This window comes from Sinocyclocheilus anshuiensis, unplaced genomic scaffold, assembly GCF_001515605.1.
Source record: "Sinocyclocheilus anshuiensis isolate Anshui unplaced genomic scaffold, SAMN03320099.WGS_v1.1 scaffold13, whole genome shotgun sequence".
NCBI lineage: Eukaryota > Metazoa > Chordata > Actinopteri > Cypriniformes > Cyprinidae > Sinocyclocheilus > Sinocyclocheilus anshuiensis.
Genome location: NW_015538026.1, coordinates 163599 through 183925, shown reverse-complemented (window position 1 = coordinate 183925; position 20327 = coordinate 163599). Strand labels below are relative to the sequence as shown.

General features: G+C 42.5%; 2 protein-coding genes across 4 annotated transcripts in view; both read right to left on the bottom strand.

The window, feature by feature from the left end:
* LOC107680003 (microtubule-associated protein RP/EB family member 1-like) overlaps positions 1 to 2625 on the bottom strand; it is a 4602-nt gene extending 1977 nt beyond the window's left edge. The window contains exons 1-6 of the mRNA XM_016475745.1: positions 2501 to 2625; positions 1849 to 2022; positions 1345 to 1490; positions 1010 to 1205; positions 600 to 641; positions 133 to 245 (exon numbers count right to left, since the gene is read on the bottom strand). Coding sequence (XP_016331231.1) covers positions 133 to 245; positions 600 to 641; positions 1010 to 1205; positions 1345 to 1490; positions 1849 to 1969 — 618 coding nt within the window. The 5' untranslated portion in view covers positions 1970 to 2022; positions 2501 to 2625. The remainder of the gene's footprint in view (positions 1 to 132; positions 246 to 599; positions 642 to 1009; positions 1206 to 1344; positions 1491 to 1848; positions 2023 to 2500) is intronic.
* A 2509-nt stretch (positions 2626 to 5134) lies between these two features.
* Positions 5135 to 20327, bottom strand: part of LOC107678654 (uncharacterized) — a 22894-nt gene continuing 7701 nt past the window's right edge. For 2 of the 3 annotated variants that reach the window (XM_016474018.1, XM_016474010.1), the window contains exons 8-25: positions 12025 to 12156; positions 11279 to 11356; positions 10702 to 10851; positions 10374 to 10481; positions 10125 to 10254; positions 9780 to 9893; positions 9570 to 9614; positions 9138 to 9217; positions 8918 to 9030; positions 8637 to 8820; positions 8141 to 8225; positions 7797 to 7942; positions 7485 to 7575; positions 7208 to 7356; positions 6732 to 6817; positions 6519 to 6588; positions 6162 to 6280; positions 5135 to 6031 (exon numbers count right to left, since the gene is read on the bottom strand). In XM_016474018.1, coding sequence (XP_016329504.1) covers positions 5890 to 6031; positions 6162 to 6280; positions 6519 to 6588; positions 6732 to 6817; positions 7208 to 7356; positions 7485 to 7575; positions 7797 to 7942; positions 8141 to 8225; positions 8637 to 8820; positions 8918 to 9030; positions 9138 to 9217; positions 9570 to 9614; positions 9780 to 9893; positions 10125 to 10254; positions 10374 to 10481; positions 10702 to 10851; positions 11279 to 11356; positions 12025 to 12156 — 2022 coding nt within the window. In that variant the 3' untranslated portion in view covers positions 5135 to 5889. The remainder of the gene's footprint in view (positions 6032 to 6161; positions 6281 to 6518; positions 6589 to 6731; positions 6818 to 7207; positions 7357 to 7484; positions 7576 to 7796; positions 7943 to 8140; positions 8226 to 8636; positions 8821 to 8917; positions 9031 to 9137; positions 9218 to 9569; positions 9615 to 9779; positions 9894 to 10124; positions 10255 to 10373; positions 10482 to 10701; positions 10852 to 11278; positions 11357 to 12024; positions 12157 to 20327) is intronic. The other variant, XM_016474026.1, reaches the window with a different exon arrangement.

Sequence of the window (20327 nt, the reverse complement as noted above, 5' to 3'; positions counted from 1 at the left end):
TATATATATATAAAAGATTTTAAATAAGAACAACAACAAAAATGACTATAATAAATTAAAACCATTTAAAAATACCTCAAATTAAAAAAAGTATTTACCCTTTATTTACCCACATTTCTTGTGAAGTCTTACCGTCTGAGTAAGTGCTCCTTTCTCTTCATCGCCGCCACCTGTTCCTGCGCCTCGCGTTGCAGCTGGAGCTGCCTTTGGTGCAGATTTAGGTGCTGTGGCTGAACGCTGTGGAGCTGAACATCAAGACCACATCCATCACCTTGCTATACATACTCATCAACCTGCCTTGAGGATAAGGGTCTATTATTCCAGCTTCAAACTGACTAATTGAATAAATTATTAAATGGTTTCATTTCATATATTGAAGCTGAAATAAAAAAAAGAAACTTAAAAATAATACTTTTTTTTTGTTGAATATTCTACCAACAAGTACCATAGACCCAAAAGAGAACTGCATGACTGTTCTTTTAAAAATGTGCAGTACTTGGAAATGTAGGAATCACCATAATGTAAGAAAAATGCCCAGAGGTGAAGCAACCTTGCAGACAATGTGCTTGAACTAAAACTCACAGTTCTCAATTTCTTACCAACAGGGGCCATTGGCTTGACTGCAGGTGTGATGCCTGTGTCTGAAGCGAAGAGACAAATCCATGCACAGGCAACGTAAGGCTCCAGTTATTCTCAAACATGTAAAAACAGCTAAAGCATGTACGACTGGGTCACACCCACATATTTTGGGGTCATAATCCATAACAGCTGCAGCTGTCATGCACCTGTTAGCATTAGGACAGCTAGCTTCCGACAATAACGCAAGTCCCTATATGAACTAGGACTATATAAATCCAGAAAGACTGACATGTTGATAATTATTTATAACAATGATAAACCATTATATAAATATTAGTAGGAGATTTATGTTATGCTCTTTTCCCATTAGGATAAACCTTAGAAAGGCTGCAATGGTATTGAGAACTTCCTGTTGGTTCTTTCTCTTTACCTGAGCTGGGTTTCTTTGGCTTGTTAGCTGTAGCTGCTGCTGGACTCTGACTGGTTGGCATTTCTTGTCCCTGCCGAGCTGCCATCGGATCATATTCCTTTCCATCATAATTTGCATCGAAGAACTTCTTAAACCATTGCACAAACTCAAAGTTATCCTGGAACTTGCCCTTCACAAGCTTGTCAACAGGAATAATCTGCACAGAGACATAAAATGTTTCAAAACAGCAAGTAAAAAAGTAGTTACACTTCACATATCGTACATTATAAATATATTTTGCGTAGCAAAATGGAACATGTGATTTGTGTGCTAATGAATTTAACTGGTTGACATACTTTGCTAACTCCCATCTTTTTGAAGCTGCCTTGAAGGAGTTTGAAGTTATGGATGTATTCGTGCTCAAGTTTGGCCTGGAATTTAACTTTCTTCAGTGGAATACATGATGGGAACAGCATGTCCATGAAATGACAGTAAGCAGCACCTTAAAACACATTAATAAAGACACAGTCAGCAAATAATAAAATAACATAACATAAAATCATTAAAAGTAGAAAAAAAGTCACGCAGGTCCCAACCTACACAAAAAAACACTTTCATTCTTCCTGCACTGTACTATCTTTGTCTATTCCCTCACTAAAATGTGCTAACCGCTGACCCAGATATTGAAAAAAGTAGCATGCAAATGGCAGTCAATCCAGGACCCACTATTATTATATAAATAATCTTTATGGTCAAAATGAAAATTAGGCTTTATGTTTAACTCTTAAAACTCTGTCAGCAATTTAATGGTGCTCAAGTTGGGTGTATGAAGTGAAGAGGACAGACAGCTGGTCACTGACCTGAGCACAGTTGCTCGATCTTGGCATGGTTCATCTGTAAAGACTCGTTTATCCATGTGAGCATGTCATGGCGGCTGAGGTTTTCACTTGTCACTGATGTGGAGTACACGTTCACAGCCATGGCTGGGACAAAAGCGATGCTTTAAAGCCGAAGACACTTTTCCGCTGAAGCTGCTGGATTGAGAGGGTGTGAAAAAAAAAGCCTCATTTAAAGTTAAAGCCTCATTTCCTTAAACACACATTCACACCCTTCAGCCCATCTACATCATCATTTTTACTTCCTACTTAATGGCACTTCAATGTGTGGCTGTATATTTATATCCATCTAAGAGTTTAAGGTCTGAATCGAGTAACGTTACTTACGGGATAAAAATATGATATTTATTTTAAAAAATGTTAGGTTTCCGATATAACGTTAACGTTCCTCTTTAACGTCAGTTAAAGTTTTCAACTAATCTGTCAGAATTTTTAATAGTGTATTCATATAAACAGTTCATGCTGAACTTATATATTGTAACCGTTGTTTTTAAATACTGAACATTTAAATCATAACATTAGATGACATGTGTAGTCCAAAACTACCAATAAAGTATTGTTTTTCTGTAAAGTAGTGTCTGTGTTCAAATCAATCAAATCAACGCCTTTATCTTACATTTGGTTCTGAAAGTCCAAACTATGTTGGGATGCGAGTGAAACGGGCTGCAGATTCACCGGCGTGCCGCTCGTAAAGTGCCGCTTCCTCAGCAGGCTGGAAAATAGGCTGTAAGCCTGAAACCACAGCAGTTTACAAACTATTCACAGATGTCAAAATAAAAGTCATCATAAACAGTTTGTTAACTACTTCAATCGGTCAAAATAAAAGTAATAAACAACAAAATAAACGTCGCCATTAAACGCATAAAACAAAATTTTTTGTTTAAAGTTTTGGTAAATGTAATAACATAAAAATATGCAAATTCCAAACATTACATTTGTTATGTATATTTTTACTAATCTAACTTAATCTACTAATATGTGTGTGTGATACTCTTAAAGTCACTACAAGCTATTAAAAATTATTTCTAATTCCCTGGACTCTTCTAAGCCAGAGCATCACAGTTTAAAAGGTTTTCCACCACAGTTATTTTCCATTTTCTATTACTGTTATGTTTCTATTAACATCTTGTGAGTTACTTAAAACATTACATTTGTTATGTATATTTTTACTAATCTAACTTAATCTACTAATATGTGTGTGTGATACTCTTAAAGTCACTACAAGCTATTAAAAATTATTTCTAATTCCCTGGACTCTTCTAAGCCAGAGCATCACAGTTTAAAAGGTTTTCCACCAGTTATTTTCCATGTTCTATTACTGTTATGTTTCTATTAACATCTTGTGAGTTACTTATTCTATTACCTTATCTCATCTATTAAATATTATTTTTATTAAGCTAAATTTTAAAGTATTTGAGTAATTCACCTCTCGCTTCTTAGAACAGTACTAAACCAGCAATCTATTAGGAAAATATTAAGTCAAACGAGGAGAAATCTGAAGGACTGAATGTTTAGTTTTGTGGGTTGATAAAACACTTAAATTTAAAAAATAAACTGAAAAAGACCGATAAAAAAAGGTTGGTGCAATTTATTTTTCAACACTGATATTAGTACAAGCATGGAATATTAAAGCTAGGTAAACAGACTATGCAAAATATCAAAAGATATTAAAACAAAACCTGTCTTGTCAATCATCAGTTCAGGAAAACATTCTATATCTACATACATCATTAGCATTTCATTTAGCACCAAAAGACATCAGGGTTTTGAAAAACCCATTCAACGGGGAAAAAAAAGAAGAAGAGGTATTAAGGGCAATTTCAAGGGTACAAATATATAGTATATTCTGTTCACAAAGAATGGAATAAAAATAATCAAGAGTGACCTTAAAGATCACGGTCCTACAAGGCCTGCTGGTGTTGAGAAGACCTGAGGGAGTTATTCCTTATGACGCAATACTGCACCTCTGAATTACACATGGACCATCATTTTACAATAACATGTAACACAGCACCAACACGGGTCTTACTGGGAATTTCTAAAGCTTTGCTACAAGACATACACATCCAAAAGGCATCAAGACATACATAATCCAGTTATTGATCTTTCACCAAAGCACACACACCTCAAGCTGGCCCATGCCTAACAAAAAATTGGTTTAAACAAGCTTAGTTTAAGTCACTTGGTATCATGTTTAAGAAAACTTCCAAAAGCTGACTTTTAACTAGGGTGACCGTACGCTGCCTTTTTCCACAAACATGTCCTGGCCGGGATTTCTAAATTGCCTAAAATGTCCAGGTTTTGTATTTTCCTACTGTTTTTGTACTTGCTGAAGGTAATGACTGAAAAGAAATCAGACCAATAGCACGCAGGCATTGCACATAATCGATTAGTCGTGGCGTACAAGAAGCAGGGATCTACGGAGTATGGTCAAAACAATGCAAATACGTGTACATAAAATGCATGAGGACTACAGACAACATGTCAATAGGAAAACAAAGCCAAAGCCTGGACAATTTAGAAACCCAGCGAGAATATGTCCAGGAAAAAGAGGATGTATGGTCACCCTAGATTTGACCTGTGACAAAGTCAAAACCACAAATCACCATGATCTGCATAATGCTGAAAACACACATGCTAAACAACTACAAAGAAAACACTATTTATACACACATTATGAAGCACCTAATTTCACACTGACAGTGGACCACAATTGATAACGAAATGTATTCGGAGACATTTCAAATGTAAGATACAATTTGGTCACTTGCACTAGACAAATGCAAAGTAGCCAAAATTCTTCCCTTTAAAGTCATCTAAGGTCATGCCAGTTACAATCAGCTCAACATTTTTTTTTTCTACATAAAAATTTAGCATATCAATGTGTAGGCACTTATTCAGTTTAAGCCCTTGATCACACTGCACCATGTTGTACAAAAAGGCTTCAAAGTTAACACAGTGACTTAGATATTGTGGTATGCTAAATCCTCACCAAAAACAGCACAAATCAGTGCTGCAGTGGCCAGTTTCAGCCAACAGGATCAAATCAGAAGTGCGTACGGGTAACAAATCGGGCAAAATGGAAAAAATCATTAATCCTAAGGGTTGATGACCTGTCTGTTGTAAAATGATGACAGTATGGTCTAAAATGCTAGCTCAAGGCAAAAAAGTAGTCTTAAAACGGCAATGTCACTCTGCAAAATAAAAATATTTCAAAAAATAATCAAGGTTACCTTTTTTAAAAAAAAAAAAAGGAAAAGCTTAAGAAGGCTACTGTCAACTCACATCTATCAATTATTAACATATAATGGCACAGACAACATTTGTGCTTCTAAATACATGGAGCACTACAAGATTGCATGTATTCCTACAAACAAAACGCTGTTTAATTGAAACCCAAGTCATCTCCGGTGTACTGTATATTAACACTCTTTTCCATTAAATAGATGCTGCTAAATAGGAAAACATTTAAGTGTTGACTTAGTACAGTTATTATGATGACCAGACATTCTGTATTACAAAACAGCACCATGGAATGACAACATTACCAACATTCATCTTTCATCATCATTTTAAAAATTATGAAACTATGCAATATTTATCAACAGGACATATTTATTCCTAAACAAGGAAAATATTTAATGTAAAAATGTGATATAAAAAGCTGACAAAAGGTTAAAACTGATAAACTAAACCAAATTAACATTATGCCTATTTATAATTTAATGAATAAGTTAAAGCAGCATTCCTCCAGACAATGAACCAATCATAGAATGGCACCGAGGTAGTGGATGGAGTATCGTGTGGCTCTCTCCAGCATTAAAATGACTTTAAAAGTATACAAGTTAAAATGCTTTCTGAACGTTTAGAACAAATGCAATATTCAAATTGGAAAATATTCTGTGAAGTCAGAATCTGCAGGGGGAAAAAAATCATCAATTTCATATATCTGAGAGACTCGATTTGGACCTCCAGTGCCAGTGCTGCCTGGACCAGACGGTGGTTTTACTCGCAAGCAAAGTAATCCTTTAGCGGGGCAAAGAGGTGTCGGATCACGGGAACGCTCCAGGACCGCCCAAGCAACTTCTGCCTCTGTCCCCGCCCCATATTATTCACATCTGTGTAATGCTTTGGGAACCCAAATATTCTGAGTGCACAAAAAAAAAAAAAATCAGTCATTTTGTTAAGAGCCACATGTATGCCGCACTGAATTGCTGTATGCAAACCTGATAAGGCAAAACTTTGAGTAAAATTCAGTTAATATAAATATATCTGACCTCTCCATTTCAGTGCACCAAAGATAGTCCTCTTTTCCATTCATGGTGACTGGCAGAGGTCCCATCTTCCCTTGTTTGATGGAATTGGACTTGGTGGTGATCGTGCGAACTTTGTTGAACTGATGATATAGTAATGACAGAGTTGTTATTTTTATTAAAAAGAAAGAAATAAGACGTAATTGGTTTTGACATTCTAACAATTAACTTAGTTGAGCCTAGACTCCTGGCACTAATATGTATACTTCCTAGGACTAATGTAAACTAAAACTACAAATTAAAATGTATATTTGTGGATTTCTTTGATTTAATGCACAAAATATCAACTTTTCAGTCAGAAGGCATAATAAACATGTTTACCATTGCAGTTCGTCCGACCTCCAGGCAGTCCTGCAGATCTGCTTTATCAGCGAGTGAAGTAGCAAGTGGTCTACAAACACAAAATCAAGTTTTCAGTCACATTAATTTGTGAATGCACCCATCTATTACTGAACATGCATACATTTCCATAAAGTTGCGCTTTATGTTTACAGATATGTGTAATTGATTGTGTGTGTGTGCCTGCATTTATACCGGTTCATTCCAGGTAAATTTCCCCAGAAGTAACGGGCCCTGTGGGCTGGGCTTACTTTCACAGCATCAATCATCACAGGATTACACTGGAAACAGATAAATGCATGATAATTCATAACCATCTTCAACAACGACACCAATAATATGCTAAACACCTCTGGTAAATGGCATGTCTAAAGGTGCGTTCACATTTAGTGTTGTTTGGCCATTTTTCGCAGACAAAGTCCAGCCATTTTAATAGGAATCCAAGCAATATGGAATATCTTGTGAGGGCAAAAGATTTTTCCATGCAAATTTTGCATCAGGTTCAAGTTCAACCAGAATGTTGATTGGTTTGAACATGACTTCTGTTCTGTATGAGATGTGCTTCATACATCACTACACTGGACATTTTTGCACGTTAATATTTGCAAAAATTTCACTAATGTTGACCACATCTCTAGCCTGGTGGAGAAAAAGGAAAAAGTATTTTTTACCTCCAGGAAACGACAGATATCAGCCTTGTCGTGGGCACTCATGGCTACTACATTCTCAAAGAGCCAGAAAAAGGGGCGATCATCATCCTCTTTTGGCCTCATCATGGTTAACATGCGGTAATATTCAAAGAACAGTCGACCTGTGCCTTCTGAAAGGAGATGAGAAATTGAAATTGAACCTTTTTAAAAATGGAGTTATATAAATAACTTCTAATACTAAAGACCATGCTCAGATCAACCTAAATTTCACAATTTTTTGCATGTACAAATATCTTACCAAAAAGACCTTTTCTGGCTGGATTCACCATGGACAGGTCATTACAGGGACTTCCACCAATCAGGAGGTCAAAGGGCCCCCACTCGGCCAGCTACAAAATGGTATGACAAAAGAGAACTTTAAAGTGTTCTTTCTACAGTGACTTCCCCTTGTTCTTATGGATATGAGTAAGACCATATAAAAATAGCAATGTTTAGCTATTAAATCTGGTTAACTGTTCAAATCCTTATGCTAGTTGAAGAATGTCTGTGAAGAATGTGAATGATGATATTCTATAAATAAATATTTTCTGCGATAATGCTCTATACGTACATGTTTCCTTGTGATGGTGCGCACATCTTTTACATATTCAATCAGGCCCTCATGTTTAATCATTCCAACAGCAATGGAGTCTTCACAGATCTCAGAGGCAATGTAGCGCTCCACCTTAAAACCCAGGTCTTTTAAAACCAGATAGCCTGCAAAAAGATAAGAATAAAATATTAAAATGAATAGTTCAGCCAAAAACTCCTTGTCATCTTGTTACATATCTGTATGACTTACTTTCTTCTGTGGAACACAAAAATGAATTGTTGAAGACTAACCTGACATCATGAAACATTCATTTTTTTGGTGGAAATATTCCTTTAATATTAAAGCAAAACAAGTGAACACACCTGTTGCAATCCCATCAAACAGGGAGAGGACTCTGATTGGACGACGCTGATGAGCTGGAATTGAAGGATACACTCTGTGTGGCTCCTAAAATAAGGACAAAAACAGTGTTCTTCATATTAAAACATCATTCTGGTTTTCCATATTTCCATAATCACCATATTATAAAGATTTTTGAAAGATCATGTGACACTGATAACTAGTCTAATACAGCTTTGTCATCAAAGGAATTACATTTTAAAATATATTCAAATAGAAAAGTTATTTTGAAATGCAATAGGATTATTTCACAATATTATTGTTTTTACTGTATTTTTGATTCAATAAATGCAGCCTTGGTGAGCATAAGAGACTTTAAGAGACTTAATTTTTTTTTTTAAAGTCCTACAAATGCCAAACTTTTGAATGGTAGTGTATATTAAAATGGTGATGCAAATAGCAAAACTTGAATATGACTAGTTGGATAACTAACACAAGGAGGATAAGAATGACACTCACAAATTCAAAGGCACTGTTATTGGCGAAATACTCCTGGACACGAACTCTCCAGTCAGACCTGAGCTTGAGCACGCCGTAGCACTTAGAGGGCAGGCAAATATAACAGCTCCATGGGTCAACATCCTTCAGCTTATCGAACGTCCCTGGTCCCACCAACACATTCAAACAGTCTTTACAGAAACACCTGAACAGAGTGAAAAAAAGAGAAAGACGGTGAAACAATCTGTTATGATGGTTAACATGGCATTAAGGTTTAAGTTTGCGTAAGTTTGAGTTTAAACCTGCAGCAGCTGGCGTTTCCACAAAGAATGACCTCTTGTCCAGCACAGCAGATGGTGCAGTATGACTGATAGCCATCATCATCATACCTGTACAGCGTCTCTGTAAAGTTCTCCTACACAAGCACACAAAAAAAATGTCATTCCGGCCAGCAAATAGTAAGTAGCTTACTAATTTTATGATTCCGCACTAAACAGATAAGACACAAGAATCGATTCATACCTTGCACTTCAAACAAAGGCTTCCCTTAAAAAGAGGATGGAACATTTCAATGTTGCCAGTTCCACAGGACAGGCAGAAATCTGGGTAAAGAACAATGAGAACAGACATTCTGTATGATTATCTTGTAATGAATTAAAATACACGACTGAGCAATAAGTATGTCCTAAAGGCAAAAATAAGTTGTTAAAAATAAAGTGAAAGGTGTGATTGCTTGTAGTGACAGCTGAGAAAATATTGTCAGTGCAAGTATAAATTTAATCTGAAGTGTTTTTCCAGACAGGGATTTCAGGCCATAATTTTACAATTTCCTCATATAACCAGGTTTTCTGATTGGCCCAGCAGGAAAAACAAGAATTTAAATTATTGTTGAGCCCTAGAATAGCTTCATTAATAAAATCAAATTATGAATTTGAGAAATTTTAAGTGACTTACCTTCAATGTTTCTGCCTTTAACGGTTACTTCATTGACCATTTGATCTGAGAAGAGGAAGACAAAACAGGTATGTTTTCTCACCAAAATTATGTAAATGCCTAAAAACACACTAATAATCTACAGTTCAGTATTTTATGAAATAAAAACATGATTTGTGCTCTTTATGGCAAAGTTCTGGCCTATACGTCGCTGATTGATCTAGAATTCACCTCTGGTGTAATCCTGAGTTGACTGTCTGTTCTTGTTGACGTACTTCCTCTTGGCTGGAGGCTGATAATCAGACACAGAGGAATCAGACTCAGTTTTATTACTGGTAGAGCTGTCTGTGAAATGGAAAAAGCAGAAGGCACTGTTGTTAAATCAACCTAGATCAAGATTTTGCTTATTAGAGCACTTTCACTGTTGTTTGACATTTCCGTGTATTTTTCGGATCAAATCACAAAACTGAAGTCAGTTGTCAACTCTTGTAGTCTTTGTTATTTTCAACTTTCAAAACTGCTGTCAATCACCAACTGTTTTTGCAATTACAGATTATTGTTTGTTTTTTTACATACCCACAAGAGGCAAAAAGCCATCAGGACCCATGGGCTGGAAGCCTCCAAATGCCCAATCCAGCATAGCCTTCACCTCTTCCCCTTTCTTCTCAGAGGGGGGGAAAGTCTTCCCACAACGCTCCGCTGCCAACTACACAAGGACACAACAATATAGTGCAATACTAGAATATTTTTATTCATAAGAACTGGTTCTCGATCCCCAATCCTAGTTTTCAAAAGAATCGTTAAATAATTATCTTTCCACTGTACCTCTAGGATTTGGTAGATGGCATTCTTGTAGGTAGGCAGACCTTCATAGGATTTACTAAAAAAGCACTTTGCAAATGCAGCGAAGGGCAGCAGTCCCTCTGTATGAATCTAAGATCAACAAGAGAACATACTGGTAAAAAATGTATAGCCTGAATGCACTGTAAGTCGCTTTGGATAAAAGCGTCTGCTAAATGCATAAATAAATAAATAAATAAATAAATAAATAAGAGAAACATGCTTCAACATGAAACAGGTCCTTGGAAGAATAAGGGGAAAAGTATCTCTCAGATGAGAATCAGGAGAAAGCAAGCAAGTAAACACTCCTAACCTCTGAAAACATGCCATCTCCAAACCACTCCACGCGCCTCATAGAGACAGGAAGCATCCTGCCCTTCCATGCCACCACCAGTCCAGGCCACCAAGAGAAGCCCTTTACTTTTCCCCACACAAGCTCTCCAATGGCATAACCTTTTCCATCCTGCACAGAGAGAAACAGGAAGTCAATATTACAAATGACATTCATAACACGGATGTCTTATTCTATCAACAGAGAAGTGACTGTTCAAGCAGGATGAATATTACTTTTCAAAGGTCAGAGCAACCCAAAGTAAATCAAAATAATATTACTCAAATGTATAATATTCATAATATTCACCTAAAGATGAAAACATGCTGAAAATTTACTCACATTTTTGGGTCAAATATTACTAAAAGTCTTCGCATTACAGAAAGCCTTCACAGAGAATGTTCAGCATGCTGTATGCATATATAATAATGCCTGCTAAATGAATCAATGCAAATCATATGAAACACATCTGAAGTTTACTTAGCATGGGTACTGGACTAAAGTAACAGTCGTGTTTGCGGTGAGATTAAAGAAAGGTTTAGAAACCTTCCAGACTTACATGGTACGGTTGTTCTCTCTTTCCAGGTCTGGGGCTCAGGGTCGAACTTGATGCAGATGAACAAGCATTGTTCTTAACCTTCAATTAGTAGATCAGATACATCAGTGAGAAACAAACATACACAAAGGAAGAATACATAATCTAAAGTGAGTGGTTAAACATTTCATGTGAAAACCACACGCATAATGCACAGTTTTAATGAAGTCCCCTGCTGATCTGTCTTTGCCAGCTTTCACAATGCTAACTATTGAGAAAGTCTTGTTGAAGCTTAAAGTGATTAACTTTATTATTACTCATCATGAATAGATGTGTATTTTTTTATACACAAGCATTTTTATCTTTGTTTATGTATGTTAGAATATCAGTACAGCATGCATGACACTGCACACAATGAATTTCAATTTATTTGTAAAGCACTTTTCACAATATATATCGCTTCAAAGCAACATAATAAAAAAAAACATCATGGAGAAGCAGATGTTTGCAAGGCAATTACAGAGGAAAAACAGACATGGACACATAGCTACAGGAGGAACATAAGATGAAGATGAAGATTCCAGAGACTAATCTACCATCCGGAAAGGAAACCACAGGACTCATGCACACATTTATAAAGTGGCATCCATCGCTTATGAAAACAGCTCAATGTAATACAGAGAGCGTGAATGGGACAAAACTGAGGCGGACCCTCTACATCTGCAATAAACCAGACAGAGCACTGAATCTTAACCTGGGCAGGTACATACCGCCTCTGGTTTGCTGTTCTTGTCTGGGTTCACCGGTTTGCTCCAGGTGCCTGTACCAGCCTGAAAGACTGTACGTTCCTGTGGTTTCTGCCGTAAGCTGCTCTCCCAACCGTATATTCCCCTAATGGAGCCCTATAGACCCATACATATGCACACAAATTACACACATGTACGCTGTCACTCAGGTCACATGACTCCTATGGTGAAGTAATCAGTATCAGGGTGCCAAAGTACAGATATGTAGAATAGGAAAGAAAGATGTTAAATCGAGACGTTAGTGTGATGATATGGTTGGTCTGTGTGTGTGTGCAGGTGATTTTTTTCCTGATAACTGGAGTTGATCTAATCAGTCTTAGGGTGTATTCACACCAGGAAAGTCCGCTAGTTCACTTGCTTTGGTCCGAACCAAATACAATGTTGATTTTTTTTTGTTTGGTTCGGTTAGCTTTCACACTGCCCTTTTTGCAAGTGAACCAGAAATTGTAAACAAAACCACATGTGTGCTAAGGTCATCCATTCATTGGACAGAAACTCTCAAGCGTACCAGAGTTTGTTTGGAAGCGGACCGAGACCACCTCTTCAGCTGGGTCTCGGTGCGGTTGTTTGGTCCGCACCAGAGTGCGATTGCTGTATTCACACCGGTCTTGTTTGGTTCGACTGAATCAAACTCAAGTTCGTTTCCCCCTTTGGTGCGGATCTTTTGGGCGGGCGTGAATACAGCAATCGCACTCGGGTGCGGAGCAAACAACCGTACCAAGACCCAGCTGAAGAGGAGGTCTCGATCCGCTTCCAAACGAACTCGGTACAGTTGAATGGATGAACCAATGAATGGATGACCTTAAGCACACGTGTGGTTCCCTCTCGAGAACGGTCTCTCGACATGGCGTTAACGCCTTGGGGACTCCCTTCCTTCCTAACCTACCTGAAATCTTATTGCACAACGCCAGTGAAGTTGCAACTCTCTCTGGCCAATGCCAGCCAAGACGGCGAATAGGGGCGGGGCCCCCGCCACTATATAATGCACCGTATTGGCGGCATAAGCTCAGAATCTTCCTCTTTCACACATCCTATCGAAGACAGCTGTGGAGAAAACGCAGAAAGAAGGATTTCCGTCTCGGCGTTCCAGCATGTCCAACGTTTGCACGCTGTGTTTGGGACCCATCGAGGCCCCGGACACTCACGAGTTCTGCATCAGGTGCCTGGGTCTCGCCCATGCGGAGGCAGCACTCACCGGGTCGGGCTGCCCGCACTGCGAGGAATTCTCAGTGCGAGTGCTTAGGGCCCGGAGGAACATCGCCCTCGGGGATTTCTCTCGGCAACGTCCCACCGCCGCCAGCGAGCCGCAGGTGGGACGACAGCCGCACGTGGGCGACCGCGCAGAAAGGCGCAGTTCACCCCCCTGCTCTCCGGTGTGCTTGGCAGAAGAGAGTCTTCAACCCGCCTCTGGAGCTTTGGAGATTATCTCGTTCGGTGCGGCGGGGGACGACGACGATCTTGACAAGGCGATGTCCCTAATGGCGTCCGAGAAGACTGGGCCCGCACTCCAGAGGATCGCTCTGAAGTGGAGGGACACACTGCGTTCCAGGATGAGCTCGTCCGGATTCTTACCAGGGCCGTGAGCAATCTTGGTCTAGAGTGGGAATCCCCCGACGAACCAGCTAAGAGCAACCTGGATTCGTGGTTCCTTCACTCGGGCCGCCGAGCAGCCGCTCCGAGGAAGCGAACCCCATTCCTCCCCGACTTGCACGACGAGGTCGCTAAGGAGTGGGCTGCACCCCAATCGGCTCGCACTCACGCTGGCGGGTCGGAGATCTTCACTAAAGTCGAGGAATCCATCACCGCGCACCTCTACCCCTCCTCTGCTTCCCTGAAGACGGGTGCTACGCTGCCATCAAGGCCCTGCCGTCTGACCGCACACGTTGCGGACAAAGCGTACGCCGCCTCGGGAGAAGTGATCTCAGCGCTGCACACGATGGCAGTGCTCCAAGTTTTTCAGGCACAGCTCCTGAAATCCCTGGACGAGGGTGGGTCTGATCCCGAGGCCCCGGATTTTGCACTTAAAGCCACAAAGAAGACGGCCCAGGCGATCGGACGGAGCATGGGCTACATGGTGGTGCTCCACCGGCATCTGTGGCTGACACTCAGCGCAGCCCTCTGCACATAGTAGATCCTCATCTGCTTCCAACCGGCCGTCGAAGTGGCCCCCCTCTGCTTCAGCTTCATCTGCTTCAGCTTCATCAGACCCAGAGCCGTCTGTTCGCGCCAAAACTCTGTGGCAGAGGACACCGAAGGGGCATCACGGCTTCAAGAAAGGCGGCTGTCCCAGCCGAACAGAAGCCTCACTCCTGACGGGAGGGTGCAGAGGAGGAGAGCGCCGAGCGGCGAGCCCGCCGCGAAGCGTTTGAGATGTTCTCGCGAAGTCCCCTTGGCTGTTGTAGGCAACTACAAGAATGTCTGTGTTGTGTATGTTCAAAATGCAATAAAGTTTGTGACACCCTCACAAAAAGAGCTTTTTTCTCCTCCTCCAGTGATAGCAGATTCACACACGGCCGTGAAACCGCCGATAGAGTCAGGCTTGCAGCTTCCTCGTGTATCTGGCGAGGCTCACGCCCCTGTGGCCGGTGTCAGACCCCTCGCTCTCGACACCTCGCACATACGCACGTCCATATCGCTCAAACATTCAGCAGAAGGCTCACCGCTCCCCGTTGATCGGCGAGGCACGACCCTCGCTAACATACAGCGCTCCCACTCGTCCCGTGAGCTTTCTGAATACGACCCCGGCATACAGTGGCGTTGTTCAGAATTCAGAGGACGAGGCGCACCACCCTCTGTGTCTTTTTGCGAGCGCATGGCGGTCTATTCCGGGCATTTCGTATTGGTTGCAGAACATTATAGAGAACGGCTACACGCTTCAGTTTTGGCGCAGACCACCCCGGTTCAATGGCGTGGTAATGTCGACAGTTCCGGCACACAACGTGCCAGTGCTGAGGCAAGAAATTCTCAATCTCCTCGCGAAACGCGCGATCGAAGTGGTCCCACCGAGCGAGAGAGAGAGCGGGTTTTACAGCCCATACTTTGTCGTTTCAAAGAAAGATGGTGGTCTCCGTCCAACTTTAGACCTGTGACCCATCAACCGTGCATTATACAAACGCGCTTTCCAAATGACAACGCTAAAGCCTATACTCGCGCAGATTCGACCCAGAGATTGGTTTGCTTCGGTGGACCTGAAAGACGCATATTTTCATATCCAGATCGTCCCTCGTCACAGGCGCTTTCTGAGATTTGCGTTTGAAGGTATAGCGTATCAGTTCACGGTGATGCCATTCGGGCTAGCACTGGCGCCACGTACATTTACGAAATGTGTGGATACAGCACTTTCCCCTCTGAGAGCGAGTGGAATACGCATATTGAATTATTTGGACGATTGGCTGCTCTTGGCCCATTCGGAGGATGTGCTTAACAGCCCCAAACGCGCTCTGTTACTTCACCTGGAGAGGTTAGGTCTCAAAAGAGCTTTTTTCTCCTCCTCCAGTGATAGCAGATTCACACACGGCCGTGAAACCGCCGATAGAGTCAGGCTTGCAGCTTCCTCGTGTATCTGGCGAGGCTCACGCCCCTGTGGCCGGTGTCAGACCCCTCGCTCTCGACACCTCGCACATACGCACGTCCATATCGCTCAAACATTCAGCAGAAGGCTCACCGCTCCCCGTTGATCGGCGAGGCACGACCCTCGCTAACATACAGCGCTCCCACTCGTCCCGTGAGCTTTCTGAATACGACCCCAGTATACAGCGGCGTTGTTCAGAATTCAGAGGACGAGGCGCACCACCCTCTGTGTCTTTTTGCGAGCGCATGGCGGTCTATTCCGGGCATTTCGTATTGGTTGCAGAACATTATAGAGAACGGCTACACGCTTCAGTTTTGGCGCAGACCACCCCGGTTCAATGGCGTGGTAATGTCGACAGTTCCGGCACACAACGTGCCAGTGCTGAGGCAAGAAATTCTCAATCTCCTCGCGAAACGCGCGATCGAAGTGGTCCCACCGAGCGAGAGAGAGAGCGGGTTTTACAGCCCATACTTTGTCGTTTCAAAGAAAGATGGTGGTCTCCGTCCAACTTTAGACCTGTGACCCATCAACCGTGCATTATACAAACGCGCTTTCCAAATGACAACGCTAAAGCCTATACTCGCGCAGATTCGACCCAGAGATTGGTTTGCTTCGGTGGACCTGAAAGACGCATATTTTCATATCCAGATCGTCCCTCGTCACAGGCGCTTTCTGAGATTTGCGTTTGAAGGTATAGCGTATCAGTTCACGGTGATGCCATTCGGGCTAGCACTGGCGCCACGTACATTTACGAAATGTGTGGATACAGCACTTTCCCCTCTGAGAGCGAGTGGAATACGCATATTGAATTATTTGGACGATTGGCTGCTCTTGGCCCATTCGGAGGATGTGCTTAACAGCCCCAAACGCGCTCTGTTACTTCACCTGGAGAGGTTAGGTCTCTGTGTGAACAAACAGAAAAGCGTGTTATGCCCCAGCCAGTCAATCATGTATCTGGGGGTGCAGTTGGACTCAATCTCGATGAGAGCGCGTCTGAGCCAGGAGCGCATACTAGCTTCCTCACGCAAGTCCGTGTTGATTCGCACGGACAATGTCGGTGGTATCGTACATAAACCGCCAGGGCGGAGTACACTCGAGAGCCCTTTACAGACAGGCAGCACGCCTTTTGCTGTGGGCCGATCACCATCTGCTCTCCATTCGAGCAGCGCATGTTCCGGGCTGCCTGAACAGCAGCACGGATATGCTATCGAGGGACGGGATTCTTCACGGAGAATGGAGACTGAAACCTGGGACAGTGAGGCTGATCTGGGAACGGTTCGGGAAAGCGGAGGTAGACTTGTTCGCGACAGAGGAGAACACGCATTGCCCTCTGTTCTTCTCTCTGTCACGCTCTTCCCTAGGCCGGAACGCACTCACGATGCCGTGGCCGAATGCCGTCTGTAAGCGTTCCCCCCGCTGAAGATTTTGTCGCAAGTGCTACACAAAATCAGAGAGGAGAAGGCGTCAGTGTTATTAGTTGCTCTGTACTGGCCAAACAGGCCCTGGTTTCCCGATCTGCTGGAAATACTAACAGCTCCCCCGTGGCCGATCCCGCTGAGACGGGATCTCCTGTCTCAGGCGGACAGCTCGGTATGGCACCCCAACCCAGAATGGTGGAAACTTCTGGTGTGCGGGAACCGGTAAACCCGGGCTCGTTGTCTCGCCGTGTGATGGTCACGATTACGGAGGCGCGAGCCCCTTCTACGAGACGCCTGTACGTTTGTAAATGGGCAGTGTTTAAGAGATGGTGTGAATCAAATGGTCAGGACCCGGGAAATTGCCCCGTGTCTGACATTCTGAATTTTTTGTAACAACGAATGGACGGCGGCAGTATGCCCTCCACTCTTAAGGGTTATGTTGCAGCTATCTCTGCCTTTCACGCTGCTATTGACGGGCACTCAGTGGGAAAACACGATCTAGTGACCAGATTTCTGAGAGGCGCGAGAAGACTGGGATCTGGCTCTGGTGCTGGGGGCGCTAGCCCTTCCGCCCTTCGAGCCACTTCAGACTGTCGGCTTGAGGGAGCTCTCGCTTAAAACAACGCTGCTACTCGCCCTTGCTTCGGTCAAGCATGTGGGGGATTTGCATGCGCTCTCTGTGAATGTGGACTGCATGCAGTTTGGACCAGGTGATTGTAACGTCACGTTCAAGCCAAGATTGGGCTATGTGCCTAAATCGCGCTCGACACCATTCAGAGCGCAAGTGGTGGCTCTTTCTGCTTTCACTCCAGAGTCGCAGACTTCATTGGATGCAGCCCCGAATCAGGTGTTGTGTCCGGTGAGGGCTTTGCGAGTTTACATCGACCGCACGGCTCATTTTCGGCAATCTGAGCAGCTGTTTGTATGCTATGGAGGCAGCGCCAAAGGGCAGCCTGTCTCCAAACAACGGCTATCACATTGGGTGGTCGACGCTATTGCCTTGGCATATTCCAGCCGGGGAATGGAATGTCCTATTGGTGTCAGAGCCCATTTCAACGAGGGCGGTTGCCTCCTCGTGGGCGTGGACTAAGGGCATTTCGATCAAATATATTTGTATGGCGGCTGGATGGTCTTTGCAGAATACCTTCGCCAGATTCTACAATTTGGACGTGTGGTCATTAGCATCACAGGTCCTGTCAGTGAGTACGACCCATGGTTCTACCTGCAACCACTAAGCTGTTTGACTGTGCTGGTGGTTTCGACTAGGTCGTGTAGGGGGATCGGGGGCGGGACCATCGTCATGTTCAGACTGTGGCGCCCTGGATGCGGCCATTCTCTATGTGTGTTAGTATTGCGCCCGGCCTTGCCGCTCACATGCTTTGTTGCACAGTTATATGACATACTTGTATGCGTTTGACATGACTATAATGTCTTAGCTTTGTATGGCGACGGCGCTGCATCTTTCTCTCAATAAGAGACCTGCCATCTGACATGGATTTTGAGTAACCTGATTGGATCCCTAAGCGGGAATCTACATCCAATCCCCTCGAGGCACTCCAACCACAAGCTGTTTGACTGTGCTGGTGGTTTCGACTAGGTTGTGTAGGGGGATCCGGGGCGGGACCATCGTCATGTTCAGACTGTGGCGCCCTGGATGCGGCCATTCTCTATGTGTGTTAGTATTGTGCCCGGCCTTGCCGCTCACATGCTTTGTTGCACTGTTATATTACATACTTGTATGCATTTGACATGACTATAATGTCTTAGCTTTGTATGGCGACGGCGCTGCATCTTTCTCTCAATAAGAGACCTGCCATCTGACATGGATTTTGAGTAACCTGATTGGATCCCTAAGCGGGAATCTACATCCAATCCCCTCGAGGCATGTCGCAGGGTCGTATTTGAATGGTTGGGGATTATTTTTAGTGTCTTGCAAGAACTGTTCATGCTAGCTCCGCCGAGGCCGAGCCTTTTTACTTCGCTGCTTCCACGGTGTTGTTCTATACAGTCCCCAAGGCGTTAATGCCATGTCGAGAGACCGTTCTCGAGAGGGAACGTCTCCGGTTACTGTCGTAACCTCGGTTCCCTGAGAGACGGGAATGAGACATGGCGTAGGCCGCCGTGTTCACTGCTCAGGTCTGCTGTACTGTTGGTTCAGTCGGAAGATTCTGAGCTTATGCCACCAATACGGCGCATTATATAGTGGCGGGGGTCCTGCCCCTATTCACCGTCTTGGCTGACATTGGCCAGTGAGAGTTGCAACTTCACTGGCGTTGTGCAATAAGATTTCAGGTAGGTAAGAAAGGACGTTCCTGCCTCTCAGGGAACCGAGTTTACGACAGTAACCGGAGACGTTTTGTTTACAGTTACTGGTTCACTTGCAAAAAGGGCAGAGTGAAAGCGAACCGCACCAAACAAAAAAAAATCAACATTGTATTTGGTCCGGACCAAAGCAAGTGAACTAGCGGACTTTCCTGGTGTGAATACACCCTTAGTTTGCTTCATCATCTCGATACAATGTGAAATAGTATTCAGCAAAAGTATTCACTGCCAAAAGCCTGACCATTATACTGCTATAATTAGTTAAAGACTGATATGTTGACCAGGCCAGATTATTAGTATTGCCAATAACCATTTGTTCCTTTTATTCAGCAAGGGAACATTAAAGGGATCAAAAGTGTAAAGTGCAAATAAATTATGTTATTTTAGCTTTCTATCAAAGGATCCTGAAACAAATTGTATCACCAAAATATTGTGCAGCACAACTGTATTAGAAGAAGAACAACAATAAGAAGACAAGAAGAACAAGAACAAGAAGAAATGTTTCTTGAGCACCAAATCAGAATATTAGAATGATTTCTGGAGGATTGTGTGACACTGAAGAGTACAAGTAATGGCTACTGAAAATTCAGTTTTGAAATGACAAGAATAAATTACATTTTAAAAGTTATAAAAATAGAAAACAGTTATTTTAAATTGTAAGAATATTTCACAATATTACTTTTTTTGTTGTTGTTGCTAAAATACATGCAGCCTTAGTCAGCATAAGAGACTCCAAACTTCTGAACGATAGTGAATTTATACATATATACATACATACATAAACACAGTATCTCACAGAAGTGAGAACAGAATATTTTTGTAAATATTTTATTATATCTTTTCATGTGACAACACTGAAGAAATGACACTTTGCTACAATGTAAAGTAGTGAGTGTACAGCTTGTATAACAGTGTAAATTTTCTGTCCCCTCAAAATAACTCAACACACAGCCATT